General features: G+C 41.2%; 2 protein-coding genes across 2 annotated transcripts; one reads left to right on the top strand and one right to left on the bottom strand.

The window, feature by feature from the left end:
* Window positions 1-2,682: 2,682 nt before the first annotated feature.
* prcc (proline rich mitotic checkpoint control factor) lies at window positions 2,683-9,088 on the top strand. Its single transcript, XM_005927550.3, has 7 exons — window positions 2,683-4,391; window positions 4,481-4,528; window positions 5,406-5,891; window positions 6,153-6,245; window positions 6,425-6,571; window positions 6,717-6,782; window positions 7,586-9,088. Exons 1-7 carry the CDS (start codon window positions 4,086-4,088, stop codon window positions 7,670-7,672), a joined length of 1,233 nt encoding a protein of 410 aa, XP_005927612.1. The 5' UTR covers window positions 2,683-4,085; the 3' UTR covers window positions 7,673-9,088.
* A 477-nt stretch (window positions 9,089-9,565) lies between these two features.
* Window positions 9,566-12,346, bottom strand: mrpl9 (mitochondrial ribosomal protein L9). Its single transcript, XM_005927551.3, has 7 exons — window positions 12,145-12,346; window positions 10,905-11,064; window positions 10,683-10,807; window positions 10,536-10,589; window positions 10,349-10,450; window positions 10,177-10,260; window positions 9,566-9,933 (listed from the first exon to the last, which is right to left on the bottom strand). The coding sequence occupies exons 1-7, from the start codon at window positions 12,217-12,219 to the stop codon at window positions 9,658-9,660; spliced, it is 876 nt and encodes a 291-aa protein (XP_005927613.1). The 5' UTR covers window positions 12,220-12,346; the 3' UTR covers window positions 9,566-9,657.
* Between the last annotated feature and the right edge of the window lie 2,235 nt (window positions 12,347-14,581).

Below are 14,581 nucleotides of genomic sequence, written 5' to 3'. Positions count from 1 at the left end.
AAACAGGGTGAGAAGGAGACAGGTGATCAGCTGTGAGAACCCAAAGGGAGCAGCCAAAAGAAGAAGGGCTTGTCTGAATATTTCAGAAAAAGCTGATATCCTGTAATTTTCCTATACAAACATCTCTATGGTTTACAGACAATGGTCTGAAGGAGAACAAATATCCAGTGAATGGCGCTTCTCTGGATAGAAATGCTTTCAGCTGATAAGATTGCTATAGAAACTCAAATAACTACTTGTTACAGCCAAGGTATGCAGAAGAGCATCTCTGAATGAACAGCAACCTTAAAGCAGATGGGCTATAGCAGCACCTATACTGGGTGGAAAACTGAGACTACAATTCAGACTTCACCAAAAGGTCTTTAAAAAGGCCATGCTTTACAACCCGAGGAACTTAACTAAGAGTTAAATATCTGGTTAAAAACAAGTACAAATGTCCAAGATAATTAGTAGTAAGTAATGATGGGTAACTTAATTATTTTTCTTACTCAACCAGATTCAGGGGGTTTCCTATGTATTGACATTTTCAATTGTCCACCAAGGAGGTTTTGGCTTTCGAAAAACAAGACACCCACTAGGACTGTGATTTTTAACAAGTGGGCTTTAACAAAAGCTTAAAGTAACCAGGAAATTTTACAAACTTTTGCTAAATTAGATAACACAGGCACTCTAACAGGCTCTAAATTCTACACTAGTACAGTTTCTCTCAAATCCTTCCACTGGGTAAGACCAAGAGCCTGTGCAATCTTATCATCGTTGATGGCAGATGTTTATCTCACACTTGTGTAATGCTGGCCTTGGTGGTCACACTGGTGATCCTGTGAAGGTCTTATTCAGCACAACTGTGGTTCATACTACAGCACATCTTAGATTAACCAAAAAATGTAAAGAGAGATTAAAGTCCTGTGAACATACCACAGTGTTCAAATTTGATATGACTAAAGTTCCTGTAGTGCAAAAGTATGAGCCCAGCAGGCTGTCTGGTAAAGGTTGACACACCCATCAAAGATTAATCATCGATTCTCATTTCACAATCCACTCATGAAAACCTACAAAATCTTCCAATAATGGCCACAAATCAATTATATAAAGGAGGAGAAAAACTCTTTCAGTTACTTCAACAAGCAGACAGCTCCACTGTCACATTTTAATTGAAGCTTAAAGTAGAGATGGACCGATCCGATATTACGTATCGGTATCGGTCCGATACTGACCTAAATTACTGGATCGGATATCGGAGAAAAATAAAAAATGTAATCCGATCCATTAAATATCACGAAAGCACCTCACATACGCCGTAACTCACCTCAGAACGTTAGCACGTCGGAGCAGTATGCATCACGTGATAGAGTGGCTGTGGCATGCGGGACCTGTCGGTGGTCTGGATAGCATTTGGAGCTTCGCTAGCAACCTGGCATTTCATCTCCGACAAAGTTATCCCCGAGAGAAGTAAAGCAAGTGTGTAAGTCCATCTCTGAATGTTTGTAAAGCATTCCTGCGTTAAGCTTAACGAGCGACTGCCTCTCGCTCTCCGGCTGCTACTTCAATCGTGAAACTGCTAATGATCAGCTGATCGGCTTTTCTGTCGCGAGTCTCTCTTGTTTGTTTTTGGTCCACTTTGCGCCAGAAAGAGGAAACCAGCGGCTGAACAACAGCAGCACGTTTAAGCTTGATCAGCTGTTGTTACAATTTATTTAATATTACTTTCTACACCAGGATCGTTTTCTACGTAGCTGACGGCTGGTAACTGTGCAGGGGCGGATCTAGCAAAGTTTAGCCAGGGGGGCCGATAGGGCATTAACTGGGAAAAGGGGGCACAAAGACATACTTTTCTTTCTTATTCTCATTTAAAATGTCTAGCTTTTAATAAATAATTATCTGACACCCAAAGTTTTAATTTGATGTAAAATGAATAGAAGTCAATTACTGTATATAGTGACTATTAAGTCTAATATATATACCCTAGTAAGCTATAGTACTTTTTCCTTTGGGAAGGTACCATCTGTGCAGTCTGCAATTTTGTTGAAGAAAGATGTTGAATCTATTTAATATTTCTTGAAAAATAATTGATTTCTGTGCATTTTTTTCACACTGCATCAAATTAAGGTTGATTACGTCGATTAAGCATCATGAGGTGGAGCGTGAGGGGTGGTTCCCTATTTTTATTTATTTATTTTTGTTGTTGCTGGGAGTTGGAACCCTATTAGTTAGGTTGCTTAATATTTACGCTAAGTACTCTTTAAAATACCAGAATAGGGAGGATGGTGTAGGTCTAAGTTTATTAGATTGATCAGTATTGCTGAACTATGAAATATTTTTTTTGTATACAGGTATAACAGAATAGCTTTAGTGTAGTTGTTGTTTTAAACTTGAGTATGAACTTATACAAAATGCAGCAAGATATTTAAAAAGTTTTGTTGATTAAAAAACACTATATCGGATTCATATCGGTATCGGCAGATATCCAAATTTATGATATCGGTATCGGTATCGGACATAAAAAAGTGGTATCGTGCCATCTCTAGCTTAAAGGTTTAAATCCTGTTTCTAGGTTTATATCTGGGACTCTCCACCATTTGACCTTAGAACTGAAGAAGCTTCTCGGATGAGAGGTGAAACGTCTTCAAGTAACTTAAAGAAGTCCAGACGCTTTTCTTTGCAAGCTCCTTTGACTACGATGACCTGGATGACTGAGAACCTTCACAGACACATTACTGTGGCTTGTTCTTCTTTGTCTTGTTTTGGTTGCTCCCTTTTGAGGGTCGCCTCTATCTCTCTCTATCTTCCTCTGTCACACTAGCCCCCTGTCTATCATCCTTCTCTACACCCATGAATCTTGTCTGAGGTCACTGATTTTCTTTTCTTTCTTTTTTTCAGCATTATTGTTTAAAGACTGTTTTGGCATTTTCTTCAGAAGGGCAAGAGTAAAAGGGGACAACATGTATAAATGCTCAAGTCTTCACTTTTTATGATGTCTGTATAATTTTGCTGCTCTAATTATGTATACATTTAAATTACTGAAGCAGAACAGTTTACTACAAATCTAAAGCATAAAAAAAAGAATATTTTAAAGGTTGACGCCAGTTGTCGGTACAGTCCTGATAATCAAAAGTATAGATGTGCTTCGAAATCATATTGTTTCCCTATTCGAGCCATATGGGGCGATAGTGGTCTGAAGTTGTTTAAAATGTGATTAATGAAGCGGAGAAGAGGAAGAGCATGTAATACTGCGGTGCAAGGGTTATGATGTGGAGAGGAAAGTTCTGCAGAATAGATTGAAGGAGCGGGGAATTGGGGAATTTAATCTGAAGAGTGTGTTGGAGGATAGTAGGGCACAGGTGAGAGAACTGGTGGGGTTTCTGAAGGATATAGGTGTTTATGAAAGACTGTAGGGTCTTTTTTTTTGGTTTTGTGTTGTTTTTTGGACACAGATTGTAAGCTCACTGTCTGACCCATACTCCGGAACAGTAGGAAGCGGTAATGCTCCTTTACGTTGGTTGCCAACCGCCGTTAAACACGAAGAAGAAGAAGAAAGAGGAGGAGGAGGAGGAGAAGAAGAAGAGTGTTGCGCAAAAAGCTGCGCAGTTGTCGCATTTTCGATCACGAACGATGGAGGCGAATGTTTTGATGGAGCCAAGGGACTAAACGAGCTTATTTTGTTGGCGAAACAACACAGTAAAGTTGCGCATTGTGGTGTGAAACAACATAGCTGCTGCTTTATTTATAATAGCACTTTTAAGGAGAGCTGCTTTTTTTTTCTGGAACACAGCGGTCAGCTAGCTGATATCGTTTGTTGCGGTGGCCTAGCTAACACTGGCTAGCATTGCGAACTTGGACAGAGCTTTGAGTCAGTCGTTTCATTGCGGCGACCCCTTTTAACTCCCTGCGCTATATTCTACTACAGCTTCGCTCGGCTTCATGTCGTTATCATCGCAGCTTTAGCGATCAGAGATTCCCTTACCTTTTAACAGAAGTCAGTTCGTCGGATAAGCCAGTGTGAGTACGGCTTCTTGCGATCAAGGAGAAGAGGTTATCCATGTCCACGAGTTTCTGCAGATTGCTCATATTTAATAACATTAGCAAACATGTCTTTAGTCGCCTATGGCAGCAGTGATGAGAGTGACTCAGAGGAAACCTCTGCCGTGCCGGAGAGCAAACCCAGCGCAGGAGGGCTCTTCTCACACCTGCCTGCTCCTAAAAAAACGGTATCGGCAGGAGGGACCGAAGGGCCAGCCAAGAAGACAGCATTGAGCACTGCAGTAGAGGATAGCTCATCAGCCGATGATCCAGATCCTCAGCCATCTAAAGGAAGCTTATTCTCCAGCCTACCCAAGCCAAGGAAACGGACAGAGCCCGTCAAGATCACCGTGCCGCAGATCCAGAGGCAGGATGTGAGTACTGAGCTACTTCAAGCTGTTTGCTCATACCTCTTGCATAAAATAAGGTTTTAATTCATCATCTGTAACCCTGTTGTTCATAGTCAGACTCAGATGATGACGAACCAGCAACGAAGAAACTACAAAATCAGGTAAGCAAATCAGACACATGCAGTTATGTGAAGTTTATTCCACATTCCCAAAAGGTTGATTGTGTTCATCTGGACGTAGCGTTTTCAATGGGAGAAACCTTTCGTCACTCATCCAAGTGACTCCTTCAGTTTCAGCTGACTGCAGTACTCATGGCCATTGATCAGTGGTTTTTTGGTCAATGGTCATGACAATTTGCATATTAATGATCAAGGAATTGACCTCACAGTCCATTGTTCATTCAGTCGGCTGGTTTGTTATTGTGCAGATGTACTGTTTATAAGGTTGAGTAAACCTGCAGTCAGCTGAGACTGAAGAAGTCACTTGGATGAGTGACGAAATGTTTCTCCCATTGAAAACGCTCATCCAGATGAACACAATCAACCTTGGGAATGTGGAATAAACGTATTTCTGAATTAGATAAAATGGTAGTAAATAGTAAAAATACAAAACAGGCATTGATATAGTTCAACATGCATATATACCAGTGAGGCACCAATGTTGGTGTTGGGGAAAGGTCCCTATGCTGTTTCTTGAATAAAATGTTACCTCAGTGTAATGAGCTCGTAAACATGTTATAGGCTTGTGTACACAAAATCTAAATGCTTATTTGTTATAAAATACTGCAGATTAACCTGGCTTGCACAGTGGTTCGCATGTAAATACACGTTATATGATTTCTAGCCTAGATGTAGGTCTGCCACTTCACTCTTCTCATTGTTTCTTTCTTTGATTGAGGTTTAAATTAAATAAAAACAAAGTAGGAACCAGTGACAAAGAATATCTTATTTTCCTCAGATTTCATAGTGTAACAACATTCTCCTATGATGTAGCTGCCATTTCCTCTTTCTTTGAACCCATATCTCCTTTCTCTGTCAGGGTGCAGGTACAGGCTTGTCCTCCATTCTGCCACAACCCAAAAACCTGACAGTGAAGGAGACGGACAGACCTCTGATCCCTCATTCGCTAACTAAACGGCAAGAACCGAAAGCACCCAAACCTGGAACCCCTGCACATGGTCTTGGTTCTAGTGCGTCTCCCTCCGCCATCAAAGCTGCAGCAAAGTCAGCTGCCCTCCAGCTGGCTAGACAGATAGCTTCAGATGACCAGGATAATGAAGAGGACATAACCCCACAGAACTACTTTTCTCTAGGCGAGAGCTCTCAACCTCTACCTGCAGTTGTCCCCAGCTTGGACCCTGAGCCAGGAGCCCTTGCAGAGCCCCTTCCTTTTGCAGCTCCTGATGAACCGGGGCAGTCGGATGCCCCTCTCGACTTTGGGGGAAAACATGAGACAAGTGGCGCATGGGGAGGTCAATATAATGAATATGAACAACCCATAGCGGGCCCAGAGGCTTTTCCTCCGGTAATAATGACTTTATACTGTACATATGTATCAGATTCATGCTGTTAACTTGAGTCATTATGTTCAATTAGATGATGCCAGCTTTTCCTAATAAGTCATAAATCATGTTAGTTCAGACATGCCTGCATTTCAGTGTTTTCCAGTTAAGATAAAGATATCTTTTAAAGTATGAATGCTGTGTCAGACTCTCAATTACAAGAGTCACAATGTAGCTAACATGAATGAATTATATTGTTATCCTATGTCTTTTTGCTTGAACAGGGATACTACAATGAGCCATATTACCAAGATCCCAACCCGGGAATAGCAGAGGCTGAAGAGCCCGGCAACTCAGCCATGTTTGATGATGAAGCGGTAAGAACTATGCTACTTGTGTGCCTCATTTTTCTTATTTGTTATCAGAGCAAATTCTATTATTTACATAGACTGATTTTTGTACCTGTGCTCTATGGTGTTATCATTGTTTTGTCCTCAACTAGAGGCTGTTAATTAAGAAAAGGTTTTGGTTAACCGGTATTTTCTTTGTCCTGCAGTTCATGCGGCTGCAGGGGAAAAGAAACAGGGGCAAAGAGGAGGTGAAGTTTCTGGAGATCAAAGGCGACGACCAGCTGAGCGGCAACCAGCAGTGGATGACCAAGAGCATGACCGAAGAGAAGCAGCATCGGCAGTCTTTTAGCAAGGTGACCCGATCGGCTCGCTTCCTCTTGTTTTTGCAACAGATTGTCCTATGTTCCTCTCACTAAAATTTTGATGCACAGCATGATTTTAAGATGGAATATTTTCTTTAATTTTTTGTAACACCCGCTTTTCTTTACCTTTCCACAGAAAAGAGGAGAACAACCTACAGGACAGCAGCGACGCAAGCATCAGATAACTTATCTCATCCACCAGGTGGGTGCTGCTAAAACACGCATTGTGCATTTGTATGATGTAAATTTCATTCAAGACTTTGTAGCCGCAGTCCAACTTCACAGATCATTTTTCTGCTTTTGAAAGTGAGACAGAGTGGAAATCTGCACTCTGTGCGGCATGTGTAGACACGTAATACTTCTGCTTGGTGGCCTGTTTGTACAGAGCTATCCTAAAGTCTAGTTGTCTAGTTAGGGGCGCCTGTGGCTCAGGGGGTTGGGAATCGTATCTGTAACCAGAAGGTCGCCGGTTCGATCCCCGGGCTCTCTGCCCTGGTCGTTGTGTTCTTGGGCAAGACACTTTACCCTGCTGCCTACTGGTGTGGGCCAGAGGGGCCGATGGCGCGATATGGCAGCCTCGCTTCTGTCAGTCTGCCCCAGGGCAGCTGTGGCTACAACCGTAGCTTGCCTCCACCAGTGTGTGAATGTGAGAGTGAATGAATAGTGGCATTGTAAAGCGCTTTGGGTGCCTTGAAAAGCGCTATATAAATCCAATCCATTATTATTGTCAGCTGCAGTGTGCCAGTGATTAGCACAATAAGCTGCAAGAAAGAAGCCTGCACAAAGGATTAGAAAAAACTAAATAGTTGCCCTTATCTCTGCCAGAATGTTAGTGTTAGCTTTGTTATGCACAGGTGTTCCCTCTCTTGTAGTCTGACCCGCAGAGTAGGTTTGCATACTTTACTGATCCCACATGGTTTAGCTCACCGTAGCTGCATCTCTTGTCTTCTTATTGGAAATCTGTTCAAATAAACAACATTTCTTACTTTCCCTGTCGTTTCACAGGCAAAGGAACGTGAGCTGGAGCTGAAAAACAACTGGGCAGAAAACAGGTTAACCCGCCGACAGACCCAGGCCAAATATGGCTTCTAAACATCATGACTGTGGACTGTGGTGGCATACAGAAATTAGAGTAGAGCTTTCCAAATATACTTCCACAAAGAGGAAACATGTTTAGAAACAGTAAGCATACAGTCTGGATACAGATTTTCCTTCCTGCCCTCCATCCTGTATTTGTGTTGACCTGTTAATATTCAGTAGTTCTGTTGTTTGACCAGGTGTTATTCTTATATCTAAGATCCAGCCACAACCGCTACACTCCCCATTCACTGTCATTTATATTAAATAGAGGCACTATACTTATGTAACAGTATTTTTAAGGTACTTTTGCTCAGTCATTGGCAGAACAGATGTAAAGTGACTCTGAAGTGGCCATTATTATAAATGTTTTTCCTTTGAATGTTTATGCTTCCTGTTCATGTTGTACTTCTTTGTGATCTACAGAAACAAAGGTTTGGTTCTCTGGGAATGATGCAAGTTATTAATGAAATCTGGATGTTATTCATTTTAAACAAGCTGGAGTCACTGGAAAGCTGTGACGTGTTACATATCTGCACACAGGATCGACTGTTTTCTGATAAACATGTACTTGCTGCAGTTGCTCATTAGTAATAAGAAGTTTGCTATTATATAACTGATACCTACTTTTGTTTGTAAAAGTTTTATTTTTCTTATTTTTTAATGTGTGTTTCATTTTCTCCCACTGGAAAACTAAAAAAGACCAGAGAACCAAACATGAACGTCATTGTCTTCTTGCTCTGAGGAAACATTGAAGACTCTAAATCAATATGATTTTTAACATGGTAGCAGCATCTGGTGGGCGGGCGGTGCTAAAAGCAAAACACCCACCTTAAAAATGGAGATTACATTCATTTTTTTAAACATTTTACATGTATTTTTTTCTTCTTCTTTTTAAACATCAAATTTGGGGGGGGGAATTTAGTGATTTGTTCAACTTTCTCAGATGGAAAGCAGTAAAAATATGCTTTTTATATCTCCAGACTCTATGTAACTACATTTTGTCTTTACCAAAGCAATAGTCAAGCCTCCACGAGTCCTCTGTTCTTTGTCCCGACAGCAGAAGTGTTCAAACCTGAGCCAGATTTCCTCTAAATGCAATACATTTCATACATCTTGCGTTGTCAAACTTTAAATGTGAACTCTTATCAGAAACAATTACACAATCTGATCTGCCTCAAATACTACAGCTAAATTCTAAACACGAGCAGAAGAAAGAAGCCGACATAAATAAAATAAATTGCAGAGCTTTGATTTCAGCAGATCTCATGCAACGACTTGCAAACCACACAACTGTATTGGCACTCCACTAACATGACATTAAACAGCATTCCTCGGAATAATTTGTTGGTTTTTGGTTTACCATTTACTTTTGTGCATTGTCGAGTTAAAATTGATCAATAAACTTGATTTTCCTGACTGCTTACACTTTGTATGTCTATGGGCAGTTTTCATTATTGCTACTATCACAATAATACTCATGCTGCATACAGTAAAACAAACTTTCCCACTCAAAGGTTTCCTGTGTAGCTGCTGATCCTGATGGCTCTTTACCAGTTTTGTGTTATTTATTCTCATCCTGAAAACTGATTTTAAAAACTGCTATAAACATTGTGCTTTAAAGTGTGTGGACTCTCAGCTTTAAGGAGCCTGGTCATTCGGGAGGACTCGATAGTGGAGACGCTACACCTCCACACTGCCAGTATACTTCCTCCTGGGTAGGAGGCGACCCTGTGTCACACATAGGACACACCGGGGAGAGATTATGCCTCTAGCTGGTTTGGGAACCACTCAGTGTCCCTGGGGAGAGGGAGGAGCGTTGGTATCTGACTGCTGCCCCGACAACCAGGACCCAGATAAGCAGTACAAGATGGACGGCTATTTTAACACTGTTCAAAATAATCAGAATGTGACACTGAGCAATTTTAATAGACATACAGACAGCTGTTGCTACGCACACATGTGCATTACAGCCAAACATCATCCGCATTTTGAGTCCTTTAATCTTTTATCAGGCTTCCACTTGGTGGTGCTGTTGTGTCTGCCGTTGTCTGTGTAGCTGTGGCAGTGGATCCTGCAGGCTCTTCACCAGCCTCAGCCTCTGCCGCTGCGTCAGAAACTGCCTTTAAAACAGTGCCCTCCTCATCAGCAGCTTCTGAATCAGCTGCAGCTGCCTGCTGCCGCTTTTGGGCTTTCAACTGCCGCTGAGAGCTTGCAGACGGATCCTCGTATGGGAACAGAGATATGGGAACGCGAACAGTATCCAAGCCATTAACCTGAAAGAAATAACACACTGCTCATGTTTCTATGTTATCTGGTAAAACAGCAGTCCAAAAAATAAATAAATAATGCATAACTAAGGGTTTATTTATTATAAGAATAATAGGAAAACAATTGTTTTTTGCAGCATGGAGCTTACATGGAGTAACTACAACTTCTTTCTGCTGCAAAGACACAGTACGAAGCTACACTTGGTGCAAAAGGTTGCCCACGAGATGCACTGATATAGTTTATCTTACCGTGACATCGCACCAGTAGTCACCTACATCCTTAATAGGTTCAAATGGAAGATTCAGTGCATGAGGTGGCACCACTATCCCCAACTACGGGAACAAAAGCAATATGAGTATCTTATCTGGTTAACAGAATTAATTAGAAACATGGATAAAAACTGAGTGAAAGGCATCACACCTTCTTAGCAAACTGTCTGCAGACTACTTCTTTATTGAGCTGAAACTCCTCGGAGGGCATTCTGTTTATCTTTAGCTTGGAGCACTTCAGGAGCTCCACAGTCTGAAAACAGAAAGAAACCCCTGTTAAAATCTTTGTTTTAAAACTATTTGCTGTACTGAACAAAAGCGCCTGACATGAAACTTACCAGTTGTCCTGTGCGGGTTTGGATTCTGTCTCCTGCTTTCCCCTCACGCAAAAGCTGTGTAAACAAAAACAAACAAACAAAGGTGATGTTGAGTACTGCTCTTTAATACATTTGAAATATATGATGGAATATAAATGGAGTACACACACGTAGCTCTTCTGCAAACATCTCTTTGTTCTCTGGTGATGGATACACTGCGAGGCCTTGAGGCAGCAGCTTGTTTCGTCCAACAGACTTTCTTACAAACACGGTGTCTCCTCGCCCGCCGAGCTCTGTCACAAAAAAAAACAAAACAAAAAGATGTTTTCATATTACAAAGAATTTTAGAAAACACATCGTTACTAGTTTAAACTTCCTTGTGATACTCACTTGGTACCGTCTGAGTCAGGATGAGCTCCATTTTCTCCTTAGGAGCATGCTTGGTATCCTCGACCAGCTTGTAGATTCTGTGTCTTCGAGGGTGAAGCCTCGGTGGACTCCCTACTTTGGACAAGGGCACTTGCCACCATCGCTCCACCACGACTGTGTTCTGCAGAAACATCAAGCAACCGCACGTAACTTTACACATTTTGAAAGTGGACTCTAGCTTCTGTGATACTTCAAATCATTAATTTCATGTACTGAGAATGTTATTAAGGTTGTTATACATACATATATATCATACATATATATTGCTTTATCCCTTAGGTAAGCACTTTTTACAAACAAACATTCAAACAAGGGTTTTTCCCCCCTGTGCTAATAACTTAACATTCACACACTCAGAGTGCAGTGGATGCATGAGGGGCAATCTGGGGTTCAGTATCTTGCCCAATGATACTTCAACATGAAGATTAGAGGAGCCAAGGATCAACCTCCAACATGACTGTGAAGGTTCTCAGTCATCCAGGTCATCATAGTCTAAAGAACTTGGAAAGAAAAGCGTCTGGACTTCAAGAAACTTTAAGAAGTCCAGATGCTTTTCTTTCCAAGCTCCTTACATCAACCACCAACCTTCCAATCGTCACATCCACCCACAAAATAAGTGAGCCAACTGATAATAACTGTAATTTGTACATCCTGAGGATATTTTTATGTAAATATTTTTAACAACAAGAAATTAACCTTCTACCCATCAAAGATCTACCTGAAAATAGTGCAGAAGAAAGACACGCGTATTAATGGGCATTATGCTAAATCTCTAGCCCCTACTGTCATTGGCTTTCTCAAAAATAAAGTACATTCAAGGCACGTAGGTGGGTGTTTAGATGGTTTTTAGCATCTATGCTCCTTGGAGTCTGTATAACCTTAACAAATTGACAGATCTAGCTCAAGCAGGTTTCTAGATAATTTAATTGCCTCTACCACAATAGCACTTCAGACTTAAACCTCTATGAGAGTCTTAGTGTGGGATTTCTGTATAAAATTGCATTCATTTCATTGGTATGTCTCAACCCAGTTTATTATAAGCTAACTAAAAGTAGTTGGTGCCAACTTTGTTATACAAAATCTAAACAACCTGGTAGAGACTACAAATCTCTGTGCTTTAGCACAGTGGATGTAATGTGCGGGCTAGAGCACAGAGATTTGCGGTAGTGCAGGACAGCGCAGAGCCCCTGGAAACACCGACCTGAGCAGCAGTCAGAGAGAAGCTCCTGGCGGCAGGCTGGCCGAGCAGAGCCTGGAGGACGAGGCGGCTCCACATGCTCCCACAAATCAGAGGTAAGTCTTCCTGCGGCAGTTTATCATCAGTTTATCTCCGGTCTCTGTAAACTCACCTCTAGCCTGTCTACAGCATGCCTGACAGCGTCGCTTGTTGTGTGGCGTAGGAGGACCCCACCAGCTGCACAGAGGACCAGAAAAAAGCCTGACTAAAAAAGACCTCAAACTCAAAAAAGAAAAAAAAACTTAAATGTAAATATGGATAGAACGCAATAACTCTAATAACGCAAATATTCGTCATATGATTCATGATATTTTTATTTTAACGTGTAAAGACTGAACATTTTGCAGGCAATCATTTAATCAGGCAATATTAAAGGGCAATCTGTTCTTTCAGCGGCTCCCTTTTTAGAGGTCGCCTCAGGATCGCCTGCTAGTGCTGTATCGATACCAAGTGCATTGCCAATATTGCAGATACAATACAGATACCGATACTTATAAAGCAGTGTGTCATGATTTATGAGATTAAAATTAACACATTTTAATCAACAGTAACCTTTTTACTTAATTTGTACTTTCCACAATAATGATTTAACGCAACAAAAGAGACTTTTCTTTTTTTCATGTGTTTTAAAACAGTTTTTTTTTAGATCTAGAATGTAAATGTTCTTGTCTCCAAAGGAAATTTTTGTTCTCAAACATATACTCTAAAAAATGTCTCAACATTTTTTTGCGACTGTCACGTTTATCTGCTTAAGTGACCTCACCCCCAGTGATGGACTAGTCGTCCCTCTCGTCCCCAGACTATGCTTCCTAAATAGATGTATCAGTCAGATTAAATAATTTCTCCAAATATTCCTTTCACCGCACTACAATATCCTCAGTTGAAATCAGCAGCGCTCCACCTGCACTATACACAGTGCAGGTGGGAAACCCCTTTCCTCCGCTGAGTCGTCTCACATTTTCCCAGAATCTCTTAGAGGCAGTCAGAAAGTCTTTATGCCTCTGAGCTGAAGAGCTCACAAACTGGGGCCTCTGCCAGGTGCTGCCAGCACAATGCCACTAAACACTGAGGCGCACCAGGTCTTTCCAGCATCACCACCCGCCACCTGATCCAAGTCACTACCGGGTGGCTATCAGTTGACAGCTCAGGTCCTCTCTTCACTTGCGTCCAGAACATACTGCTGCAGATCTGGTGATACTACTAGAAAATCGATCATCGACCTGTGGCGTACGGTATCCTAATGCCATGTGCACTTATGGACACCCTTATGGTTGAACATGCTCATCATTATGGACAATTTGTGGGGGTTTTTTGCACAGAAGTCCAGTAACAGAACACCACTCGGGTTCAGATCAAGCAGACCGTTTCTCCCAATCATGCCGCTCCAGGTCTCACAGTCGTTGCCCAGATGAGCATTGAAGTCTGCTAGTAGGGCGACAGGGGGAGCACCCTCAAGCCCAGGGGCTCCAAAAGGCTGGGTACTCTGAACTGAACTCTAAAGTGCAGACAACAGTCAGGGCAGGTTCCTGTAGGCACAGGCAATAAACCTTCTCTTCTGGGAAATTCTCCAATCTTCATATTAAGATTCCCACAGCAGCTTGCCACCTCTCACCAAGACCAACTTCAGAATAGGAAAGAGTCCACCCCCTCTGCAGTAAGAGTTTTTGCAAAAGCATTTTTATTGTGTTCATCAAGGTAAACTTCTTAAATCCAAACAAAAGGGCTATTCAATTTTATTGTAAACAACATTTAATATCATTCTTGCAATACAGACTTCAGTGCAGTAGATAGTTAACAAAACATAAGCAGAAGAATAAAAATTAAAAAAAAATATTCAAGGTTTTTGTTGTTTTCTCAGTCGTTTAGAATACATTTACTATATAAAGCCACTACATTCACAGAGATGCCTGGATACATGCAAACACCCACAAACAAAACACACTGGACCTAGAAATATTTGGCTCCTACCGCTGGTTTCTACATATACACCCTATATACTGTATGTAGGAGCACCAGCTCGAATTGCTGCTGTAATTGACCACCATTTTATATAGATATTTAAAAAAAAAAAAAAAAAAAAAAACAGGGTCCACATTGTGTTTTTGCTGGATGCAATGACAGTTACACAAGTTTTAAGCTCAACTCTCTGAAAACTTCTGAACCTGTGAGGAAGTTTTTCCAGCCTAATGTAGTTTTTTTTTTTTTTATGGGTTTTAGTTAAAACTATTTCTGTGATACATCCAGCTACATTAGAGGATTCAGTTGCAGGTTACCACTGCTGAATTGCACAATATGGAGAGAGAGAGAAAAAAAAGCGCTTATTTTCAAGCAACACTGTTCGGTTAAGTCTTTGTGCACCATACTGAGATGCACTAAAAATGACTCACAGAAACATGGCAGA

Source organism: Haplochromis burtoni, unplaced genomic scaffold (genome assembly GCF_018398535.1).
Source record: "Haplochromis burtoni strain Fernald_Lab_line unplaced genomic scaffold, NCSU_Asbu1 Contig_90, whole genome shotgun sequence".
Taxonomy (NCBI): domain Eukaryota; kingdom Metazoa; phylum Chordata; class Actinopteri; order Cichliformes; family Cichlidae; genus Haplochromis; species Haplochromis burtoni.
Note: the sequence above shows the minus strand (reverse complement) of the source record. Positions and strands in the feature narration are given on the sequence as shown.